Here is a 12,331-nt window from a genome sequence, read left to right as displayed (position 1 = left end):
AATGATTACATAATCAGCTTGCATATAATTATGTTGCTTCCTTTTTGTTTCAAATTATTCTCTTCAAAGCAATTTCATACTCTTCAGAAATGGCCCATTTTCAAGTAATGGACAATCTATTCAAATTTTATGACAATATTAGACAGATTTCCATTCCATTCACTATTTATCTTCCAGAGGAAAGTACAAAACCTCTCAGGTAGTTGGCAGGATAGAAAGACCTGGACGCCCTAACCTCCATCAGGGCTCTATTCCTGGTTTCCAGGTGAGACCTTTGCACATAGCTATCCTAAGTCATTCACACTCATGGCTGCCCTACCATTCTCTGCCACTTCTCTCTCGTGGGCTTGTTTTCTGGCTTCCTCTTTAGACTCTGGGCATCCAGGGATGAAATCCTTCCCTCTGATATTCAGTGTCACTGCCCATAGTTTTGCCCTTGCTGGAAATGCATGACATTCCAAAACTAATGGAAACTTTGAAACCAAGACTGGAAGGAACACTAAAAATCAATTGGCTCAACACTTTCATTTCCAGCGTGAAGATATGGAGAACCGGAGACATTCAATAATTTCTGAAAATTACACATGTAGTTGATGGTAAGCTGGGATAACCCTCAGACTTCCCAGGTGAGAAGGTTGTCTTAGATTGGGTTCCTTCCTGAACAGACCCTAAGCTGAGTATTGGGGTACAAATGGTTTGTTTGAGAAGTCATCTCAGGAGATATTATGAAAGGGCGGGACTGTGAGACAGCTGACCTTGTGGACTTCTGGGGCCCAGTCTTGCTGGGAAACCTCTGAGGAACTCTGGAAATTGAGAGATGCTTTGGAATCATCCTGACATGGGGCAGGAATTCTAGAATATTAATCTATCATCTCCCATCCCTCCTTGGTTAGTGGCAGCTCTGGCAGTACTAACTCCTTTTTGCCCATGTTCGAACTGGCTGAGATTCTCCTATGGCCAGCAAATGCCCTCAGACTGAGAGGAAGTCACTGGTGTATATAGAATCTGTCTGCACACAACTTCCAGTGTAGGTCAAGGGGAAGCAAATGGGTATAGGGTCTATCAGAGGAACACATGATGCACACAGCAAAAGTGGTCCAGGTCAAGGTCTAGCAATGGCTCTAACTTTATCAGATGTTAAAATAAAATTTATGTGACAAGGTGAACCTCTTTTAATCAGAATTTCCATGTGAAAATTAGAATATAGTTGATGCTTTATTTTTCCCCAGTGGCATAGTAGCCGGGATTACCCTAGCTATAACTCTCCCAAAATTGCTTCACCTTAAGTTGTTGTGGAGAAAGGATGGTTTTGGCTGCAGCAAGATCAAAAACCAGCTCCATTTGTCACAGAAACTGAAGCTTATGAAATAAGAAAGAATTCTAGGACTTTGAAAGAAAGGTCTCCTTCATCTGCATGAAGGAACTGTGAAGCTAACTCTGTCAAAACTAAATATATATATACACATACATACATATATATGTGTGTGTGTGTATATATATATATATATATATATATATATATATAACAAAGTTGGGTGAGATACAGATTTAGAAGGTCTGAGTCAAGACAGCAGATTTTCCTTTCAAAGCCATAAATCCAAGAAGCACAGAATCCTGAACAGAGTTGTCAGGTAAAATCCAGGATGTCCAGTAAAATCTGAATTTCAGCTGAGTAGTAACTAATTTGGGACATACTTTTTACTAAAAAAAAACCTCACTGTTGATGTGAAGTTCAAATTTAACTAGGTTTAACTAGGCTAGGCTTCTTGCATTTTTATTTGCTAAATCTGGCTACCTTAGTCTGGGACAAGTCATGAAGGTTTTTCTGTGTGTGTGTGTGTGTACGCGCACGTGCACATATGTGTCCTGATGGACTGAGCAAGACTGTTCCTACAATAAAATCCAGAGCTAGCTAGTTTTATAATGGTTATTAGAATGAAGCATTGTCACAATGCAAATGATTTAATTTTATATATATATATATATATATATACACATATATATAAAATCTTAAAGACTCCACAAAAAACCTTAGAGTAAATGAATTCACTAAAGTTGCAGGGTACAAAATCAATATACAAAAACCTGTTGTATTTCTATACAATGACAAAAAATATCAGAAAGAAAAATATTTTTAAAATCCCATTTACACTTGCATCAAAAGAATAAAATGCCTAGCAAGAAATTTAACTTTAATTTGCCTAGCAACAAGTTTAACCAATGAAGTGAAAGACCTGTATGCTGAAAGCTGTAAGACACTGACGAAAAAAAACTGAAGAAGACACAAATAATTGAAAATTATTCCATTCTCATTGATTGGAAGAATACTATTAAAATGCCCATATACCTAAAACAATCAAGATATTCAATGCAATCCCTACCAAAATTCCAACAACATTTTTCATAGAAATAAAACAAGCAATCCTAAATTTTGTATGGAACCACAAAAGACCTCAAATAACCAAAGAAATCTTGAGAAAAAAAGAATAAACCTGGAGACATCAAGATGCCTGATTTCAATTCATATTACAAAACTGCAGTAATCAAAACAGTACAGTATTGACATAAAAAACAGACATCTAGATCAATGGAATAGAACAGAGAAATAAACTCAAGCATAAATGGTCAATTAGTTCACAACAAAGGCTCCCAGAAGATACAAGGGGGAAAGGACAGTCTCTTCAAAAAAATGGTACCAGGAAAACTAGACAGGAACATGCAAAATAATGAAATTAGACTGTTGTCTTTTACTTTACACAACAATCAACTCAAAATGAATTAAAGGCTTGAATGTAAGATCTGAAGCCATAAAACTCCTAGGAGAAATCTTAAGTGGTAAACTCCTTGACATCAGTCTTGGCAATTTTTTGGATCTGAGTCCAAAATCAAAACAAACAAAAGCAAAAATAACCAGTGGGAATGTATCAAACTAAAAAGCTTCTGCACAGCAAAGGAAACCATCAGAAAAATGAGAAGGCAATTATCAAATGGGGGGAAAAAAAAACACTTGCAAAGCATATATCTGATAGTGGATTAATATCCAAAATATATAAAGAACTCATATATCTCAACAGCAAAGAGATATATATCTGATTAAAAAAAAAGGTCAGAGGTTTTATTTTTCTAAAGAAAACATACAAAAGGACAAAAGACACATGAAAAGATGCTCAACATCACTAAGGAATTGCAAGTCAAAACCACTATTATCAAAAAGACAAGAAATAACAAGTGTTGGGGACAATGTAAAAAAAAAGGAATCCTAATGCACTTGTTGGTGGGAATGTAAACTGTCAAAGCCACTGTGGAAAACAGTGTGGATATTCCTAAAAATAATTAAAAATAAAACTTACATATGATCCAGCAATTCCATTTCTGGATATTTATCCAAAGAAAACAAAAATACTAGCTTGAAAAGATATATGTACCCTCATGTTCGTTGCAGCATTATTTACAATAGCCAAGACATGGAAACAACCTAAGGAGTTGTTTCCTAATTCATCACTGATGGATGAATGCATAAAGAATGTGTGGTGTATATATATATTGGAATGCTGTATATATTCCACAAAAAGACAAAAGAATAAAATAATCTTGGCCATTTGTGACAATTTGGATGATCCTGAGGGAATTATGGTAATCAAACAAGTTACACAAAGACAAATATTGTATGATTTCACTACATGTGTAATCTAAAAGTCATTACAAACAAACAAAACAAAACTTACAGACAACAGAATGATGGTTGCCAGAGGGGAGGGGGCTTGGGCACCAGGCGAAATGGGTGAATGGGCACAAGAGGTACAAACTTCCAGTTATAAAATAAGCAAGTCACAGGGATGTAATCTATAACATGGTAACTATAATCAATAATATTGGGGCACATATTTAAAAGGTGCCAAGAATGGAAATCTTAAAAGCTCTCTTCACACACACACAAAAAAAAGGATTTTGAACTTCATATGGTAATGGATGTTAACTGTAGACTTATTGTGCAGATCATTTGTCAGTATTTACAAATATTGAATCATTATGCTGCTCACCTGAAATGAATATGTCAATTACACCTCAATAAAAAAAATGGATGCTGAAAAGAAAATTTCTGTAGAAATTCTAATCACAGAAACAATAAATACTTGCAGGTAACCAGGGAGCATAATCGTAAATGTACAAGATAAGATGGAAATATTAAAATTATTAGATGCTATATTTGACAGGAAAGCAATGTTACAGAAGTCCATTTTTCATTAAGCTTGACCTGCTGTAAGCAGACCATCTGAATTGAAGGTAAAAACACGTTTAAAAAAATCTTACCTTATTACGTAAATTTGCTTTTCAGGTAATCCCTACAGAGACTCTCTTCCAGGAAACCAAAATTTTAATAAATCACATAGCCGCATTGTTCTCTTCTGGGAATATATTTGATTTTTTTTTCAAGTATGAAAAACCTAGCTATTTTGTATTCAAAAAAGTAAACACTGCAAAAATATTAGGTAAGAATTACTTTAAACCTTTTCTCATTTGAAGCTTTATTTCTTTCTTATCTGAAAACCATGGCGTGTGTATGTATGTAATACACATATACACATTTTGTTTTCCAGATGAAAGCAAATAGCATAAAATATACTAACCTTATGTTGCTGTATTTGGCGTTTCAGGTCTTCAAGATCAGGTCCAAGGGGCTCTTTTTCCATTTTCCTTGTTCTCTCTTCTGTTTTTGTTAACCAGTCATTTAACTCTTTCAATTGCTGATTCTGGAGATCCATGAGAACTTTATGTAAACTGAAAATTTGAAAGATACCTATTATGGCTTCTGTCAAAACAGCTTTACTATTATTAAACCCATCACTAGGTAAAACTATTGACATTTGAATGTGTGTTAACATGGCTTGGCATCACAATATGGCAGAAGAGACACTATACAATTTCTAAGTGTAGGCTGTAAGGGAATGAGCACCATTTGTATTCTGTCTCTTGGGACACAGCTGCAATGGAGTAAGGAAGCCCAAGCTGACTACCGAATGATTAGAGACCATCCTGAGAGTAACTCTGGAGGATAAAAGGCAATCTTAAAAGTTAAGCTTCCTGGTGAATGAAGCCCAATGAGTGACCCCAGCTATACCACATTCTCAGAACTACAACCTAGATGAGCCCTGACCATATTCTTGATCTACAGAATCATGATGTAATTATAAATTTTTGTACTAAGCTGCAGTTTTGGAGTCATTTGTTATGCACAAACAGATAAGTGAAAGAGTATTTCTTTTCTTTTTGTCAAAGATGTAAACATTAGTGGGCTGGGCAATGGATTTAAAGTCCAAACACTTGGTTTTAGTTCACAGCCTGGCTATACGCCTTAGAACTAAGTTCTTAAATCTTCTCAGTGTGAATATCGGCATCACAGACATGAGATGACATCTTGCTTATCAATTACACAACTTCATAGTAAGGATGAAAAATAAAATTTAGGTTATTTCACCTATTAATTCAACAAAAAGTTGAGAGACAAATGAGAAGTATTAGTACAAATTTTCAGGTAACTATTCTTTATGAAGGCACGTTTAAAGCATTTTTGAGAACCATAGTATACTGCACACTGATCTTAAAATGTCAGTAAGACATAATTTCAATTATTTATTATTCTTATTTATAAAATGTTTACCAGAAATATCCATTAATCAACATATTTAAACATACAAAATACACACATAACTGAGAGTGTTTAAAATAATTTAGGTTATACCATTTATCATTATAGCTTTAACCTTTTAGAGACACAGGTCCCCTGAGGCACATTGTAATCAGAAGTCTATGAGAATGAGCTTTCGTTTATGAAACAGAAAAAGTAGACATTTTCTTTTTATGGGAAACAACATAGATAAAGCATCCATTTAAGTGGAAGCAAAAATTGAAAGTTGCTAGTTTAAGTTCTTAGACAATGAATACCATCCTGGCGTTGCAGTCTATCCCTTGAGAACTGACTTGATAATAAGATTTCATGAGAATTGGCTGCAATATAATTCCTTGTGTTTGCTGTTTTTCCTGCCTGGTTTGGCCTTACATTGAGCTAAAAATCTCACATTTCAGAAACTAAAGAAAAAAATTCCATATTATTATTTATACTTGAAGAAATGTTTCAAGTCAAACATACATATGTTAGTGTTAATAAGGAATTTCATTTTAAAATATCATTTTTTTTTAACTTTTGGAGAGATGTTTCATCAACAAATATTCACTGGGGTCCACATCTATTCTAGAAACTCCTATTTGTTAGAGATGGAAAAAAGAAAACATCCTCATATTCAAGTAGCTTAGGGACTTTTAAGGAAATATCTATGTCAACAATTATAATAATATGAGGAAATCATTATAGTTATATTTGTATACATTCAGAGGGGACATAAAAATGGCTCAATGTTGACCTGGGCTCTTTACGAATGATGTCATTACACAACACAGATCCTGAGAGTTGAGACTTGAAGAAATGAGTCACATACTTATTAAATGTGGAATTACTGAGTAGTTAGATACTATGAATGGTGACGTGACAAAGACCCTTACAGTCATGGAGCTTACCTTCTCAATGGGGGTCACAGATAATATATAGCTCATGAGGCCATTAATTAATTGTAATTGTGATCATGCTATGAAATGAAAGTAATTGAACTGAGTTCATGATGTAAGGAAAGACTTTTCTGAAGCACTAATATTTGAATATCTCTAAAGTCTTAAGTAAGAGGAGGTAGTGAAGAGGATGGGATAAACACTTTCTAAACAGAAAGAATCACCTGTGCAAATTTCCTAAGGCATTAGAGGACCAAGAAGGCCAATACAGTTTGATGATATAAGGTGTGGGAGAGTTATACCATGTCATACCCTACACTAACCCATGTTAGTGTAGCTAACATTAGTTAGCGAGCTCTGCTTGAAAATGTGAAGTCTGAACCTCAAGTAACCTTTTATGTTTAACAATGATTTCACCTTATGAACCTAGACTCAGAGACTAACCACTAAAAATGGATGTACCAAAAAGTGCTTTCTAAGGTATTGCATCTTTTATAGGTGGAATGTAAAAATATGGAGCTGAAGGTTCTTGGAGGAGGGGCTGGCATGGCTGGGTGGAAAATGGTGTATGGGGACACTCAGTGTGCAGCCTGTGTGGTTCAATATTTTAATGACTGGTATAATCACATCACTGTATCCCAGCCAAAGAAATCCCTGCTTTTTCTCCCTAGACCAATGGTTCTCAAAGTGTGGTCACTTGAAACAATAGCATCATTCCATCTTCTTGGGGGATGTCTTAGTGTGTGAGTGTGTGTGTGTGTGTGTGTGTGTGTGTGTTTGTGTGTGTGTGTGTGTACACACACTGAGCTTATGTGTGTATATACGCATACATATTTATATATAGTGTGCATATATATGATTTTAATGTATATAAGAGATCATACAGCTTAGGATGAAAAATCAAAAAAGTAAAAATTTAATATTTTAAGGAAAAGTATTAAATATATAATGATAAAGACAAGTGCAGAGATAGGAAAAATTGTGAAAGTGGAGCATAATTAACTTGTGTTTGAAAAACACTTAAAGATTACATTTGGTCCTCATTATCACTTAATGAAGTAGTTAATACTGTTATTTCAATTCTGAGGACACTGGAACGTGGAAAGGTTAAAAAACTTGCTCAGTGTATCTCAGTGACATGTAAGTCAGTATATAAATGCCAAGCTGTGACCCAGGTCTGTGCCCTTAACCTTGCATCATTTCCTTCTTTATTGATAAAATGTTATACTAGGTTGGGTCATATGAAGTTGCTGGTGTTTGAGGTTTTTATTCTGTAAAAATGATACTTTCATTCTGTTCAACTGAAAACACTATTAAAATGAGAAAGTCCACATTTCCAACTAACATTCTCAAGATGCAAATAAATTAGGGAAATTTATCAAATTCATAAAATAAAAATCTACCACCCACAGGCAAGGCAAGTGTTTGCATTTTTCGTGGTTTCATTTTATGGTTTTCAAGTGGTTATTTAGAAAGAGACATAAAATCAAAGGGAGAATGGAGCATAAATATATGACTGGCACTTGAGAGAGAAGGCAGCTGAATTGGAATAAAATAGCTCCAGACAGGCGACAGTCCTCACAAAGTCTAGAGACAGAAGCATGTCAGGATATGACAGGACGAACTGCTGCAGCCAGCCTCCCACTGTACAAGTACCTGAGGACAGATGGAGACTAGTGAAGCCAATACATGGAAAGAGCTTGTGACTCTGAGGACACAACTGAGTTACAGACTGAATGGTTTGAAGTCACTCCAATTGTAGATTTATTGTAATATAAGATGATAGATAACCTATGGCTTTAACCAGTGCTTCCCAAACTTTAATGTGCGTATGAGTCACCTGGGAATATGTCCTCATGGATTTTAACTCAGTGGGTCTGAGGAGAGGGCTGAGATTCTTCATTTCTAGCAAGTGTCCAGGGCATGCCAGTGGTACTGGTGCATGGATTACACTTCAGGAAGCAATGCTGCAAATCACTTTGAGTCTGGTTATTTGTTAGGGGCAGTAAAAACCATCTTAAGGAATACCATTTTCAAATAATTGTTTATGGAGGTCTGTCTCCCACCTCACATCCACTGCAGGAACATCACCTTCATGAACAGAAAAGAGATCAACGCCAACATAGGATTTGCTTCACAGAGACTCTGCTGGACTTGGGGGAAGCATTTGTCCCGTAACCAGTACTGCCCAGTAGAAAGTGAAAGTTGCTCAGTCATGACTTTCAGTAAAAGTGAAAGTCGCTCTTTGCGACCCCATGGATTATACAGTCCATGGAATTCTCCAGGCCAGAATATTGGAGTGGTTAGCCTTGCCCTTCTCCAGGGGATTTTCCCAACCCAGGGATTGAACTCAGGACTCCCTCATTACAGGCGAATTTTTTACCAGCTGAGCCATCAGGAAGCCCAAGAATACTTGAGTGGGTAGCCTATCCCTTCTCCAAGGGATCTTCATGACCCAGGAATCGAACCAGGGTCTCTTGCATTGCAGGCAGATTCTTTATCAGCTGAACTACCAGGGAAGCAGTTTCTACTCTAGATCTGCACTTGTTGTTCAGTTGCTCAGTCATGTCTGTCTCTTTGTGATCCCATGGAGTGCAGCATGCCAGGCTTCCTGCCCTTCACCATCTTCTGGAGCTTGCTCAAACTCATGTCCATTGAATTGATGATGTCATCCAGCCATCTCATCCTCTGTAGTCCCTTTCTCCTCCTGTCTTCAAACTTCCTAGCATTAGGGTCTTTCCCAATGAGTCATCTGGACTCATCAGGTGGCTAAAGTATTGGAGCTTCAGAATCAGTCCTTCCAATGACTATCCAGGGTTGATTTCCTTTAGAACTGACTGGTTTAATCTCCTTGCAGCCCAAGGGACTCTCAAGAGTCTTCTCCAACACCACAGTTCAAAAGCATCAATTCTTCGGTGCTCAGCCTTCTTTATGTTCCAACTCTCACATCTGTACATGACTACTGGGAAAACCTTATCTTTGACTATATGGACCTTAGCCGGCAAAGTGATATCTCTGCTTTTTAATATGTTGTCTAGGTTTGCCAGACAATAGAGGTATTACCATAATCCTAATTATACAGGAAATACTATTAGCCTCAATTTACAGATGGATAAACAAAGGTTTACTTGAGTCAAAAGGCAAGCAACAGTGGGGCGGGGGGCGGGGGGAGGCGGCGGTGAGGGGGAATGGGAATTGGGCATTGTGGCCCTGGGGTCTGCTTCACCATCATGCTGCCCAGGCGGCACTAGTAGGAAGAATCCACTTGCCAATTCAGGAGAAGCAAGAGACGTGGGTTTGATTCCTTATCAGGAAGATCCCATGAAGGAGGAAATGGCAACCCACTCCAGTATTCTTGCCTGGAGAATCCCATGGAAAGAGGAGCCTGTTGGGCTACAGTCTATGGGGTTGCAAAGAGTCAGACACAACTGAGCACATGGCACAAGACATACTACCTTTACTAATGTTACTTCATTTTTAGAGATAACTTTTAAATCTATTCCTCATTTCATTTATGTCAGTCATTATCAAGAAGGAAAAACAGAAGAATAAAAGGTCAGTTAGTAGGATTTTCTCAATTTTTGTCATTAACAGATAATTTTACTCTTTTTTGTCACTTAAATGAGGAGAGTCAAATCCCTTAGCATGAGGTTTCTTCCATTAATGATAGAAACCGCAGTACACTTGGAGACCCAGTTTCGGTCAAACATAAGGTGACAAGGGAAAATGAATGACCAGACATGTTAAACATTTGTAACATTTCATTAAATGTATGAATCAGAAAACCTGATAAACCCCTGGCCAAAAAAGCAAACATTGCTTTAAAATAGAAACACAATATTGGTAAATTTAAAGGAAAGTTTCAGTAACACATGTACAAACACATAAAGGCTTTTTGTCATATGGCAGTAATGAATTGGCCATATGAAATACTTTCAATATTTTTCAATTCTCACAGCTTAGAACATATCAAAGCTCGCTGAATGCCCTGTGAAACACAAAGCTCAAAATTAAGCATCCGATAAAATAGAGACCTCACGCATAAGACTTTCACCACCACTGTCACCTCTACCCTACCCCCTCTACTGTCACTATCTCCACCACCAATCTCGGCCAGTTCCCTACATTTCAAGTCTATCACCAGCATTTCTGCAGGTGGTTAATCCCTCCTGCTCCCCTGCAACTCCTTGCCTCAAAAAAATCCATCCTCTCTCCTCCAAGACCCAATGGCATCTTAAAAGACCCACTTGCAAAATCTGACACTGGTCAGTGCTTTTCTGTCTCTATATCTTAGGCACTGGAATAGTAGTCATTTCCATTGGAGAATGAATGGAAGATAAAAGTCTAACAGAATCCTATGAAAGGTTTCTTTTTTTTTTTTTCCCACAAAAATGAATGTTCATTCTTTTCTCTACAGCATCAGCACTCCCACAAACAGGCGTACTGATATCTTGGGTCAGGGAAGAAAGCACAGAGACCAGGTCATATACATTTTCCCAAAACCCCCACTAATTCTCATAGTTACCAATCTACTACACCCTGCAACCTGGTCTTGGAGAGCACGGTCTTAATTCAACAGCCTCACAGGAAATATTTTAGAAAGAACTCGCCTGCAAAGTTTGCCTTTCAACAGAAATGAAAGTATCCACACTCCCTCAAAATCAAACGTGAATTAGTATTTATTTTCCCACAAAATGGAGTGTGAAAAATAGTACTGTGTTTAAAAGGATTCTGTGAAACATAAATACACAGTTTTCAAAATACTGATCTATGTTATCCCTCCATCCATAAAGCTCAACCACAGTTTAATTATTGACATTCTTCAACTATCCAGGGCAAAATTAAAGTTAAAAATGCAAACACATTCATTTGCATTTTGCATGTTTACATTCAAAATAGTAACAGTAACATAATAAAGAAGCTGCATGGCTGGATGCAAAAGATTCTTGTGGCAAATAGATTATAGAGACACTCAATTCAATCTTCCTGATTCAATACTTACAAAGTGAGTGATGAAACTCCCAGATGTCATCACAAACCAAAGAGGACTCAAATACAATGATTAGAAATCTGTTTAAATTATCTTTAGTGAAAATGAGGTACGGTGACATTCTGAGACCATAATCATTTATACGACAATAGAAGCCCACTCTCAACTTCAAAAATTATGTCACTCTATAATATCTGGCACACACTAGACACATGATAAATATTGCTTGAATGCATAAATGGTATCAATTATCAGATATAAGAAGATACAGTACAAAAATGTATACACTTTTCTAATCAGAAACAGCAGAATTAAGATTATAATATAAAGACATCAACTTCCATTAAATGTTCTCGTGTTAAGACAGTTGACTGATTTAATTAGCATCATTTTTTTTAGCCATAAATGAAAATGGTATCATTTTACCTGGCACACTGTTTCTCAAACACGCCTAGCTCACTCCTGCCTTGGAATCTTTCTATTCGCTTTCCTTTACCATAGCCATCAGCATGGCTGTTCCCTCCCTGTGATCAGGCCTCCCCTTAAATATTACCTTAAGAGGGAGGCCTTCCCTGACTGACCAAGTATGCACAATAATTCAATGGTTCATTCTCTAAATCTATCCCCTGTTTTTTTTTTTTTTTTCTTTTCCATCATTTAAAGCCATGTGCTATGGTATACATGCTGTTGTTGTTTAGTCGCCAAGTTATGTCCGACTGTTTGCGACCCCCTAGACTGTAGCCCACTAGGCTCCTCTGTCCGTGGGATTCTCCAGGCAAG

The 12,331-nt window shown here is 36.8% G+C and overlaps 1 protein-coding gene across 2 annotated transcripts in view; it reads right to left on the bottom strand.

Moving 5' to 3' along the window:
* DMD (dystrophin) overlaps positions 1-12,331 on the bottom strand; it is a 2,147,259-nt gene that overhangs the window by 1,527,763 nt on the left and 607,165 nt on the right. For both annotated transcript variants that reach the window (XM_081564318.1, XM_081564319.1), the window contains exon 12: positions 4,629-4,779. In XM_081564318.1, the coding sequence (XP_081420444.1) occupies positions 4,629-4,779 (151 nt within the window). The remainder of the gene's footprint in view (positions 1-4,628; positions 4,780-12,331) is intronic.

The sequence above is a fragment of the Giraffa tippelskirchi genome, chromosome X (genome assembly GCF_054371585.1).
Source record: "Giraffa tippelskirchi isolate mGirTip1 chromosome X, T2T-mGirTip1v1.2.pri, whole genome shotgun sequence".
In the NCBI taxonomy this organism is placed as follows: Eukaryota; Metazoa; Chordata; class Mammalia; order Artiodactyla; family Giraffidae; genus Giraffa; species Giraffa tippelskirchi.
Note: the sequence above shows the minus strand (reverse complement) of the source record. Positions and strands in the feature narration are given on the sequence as shown.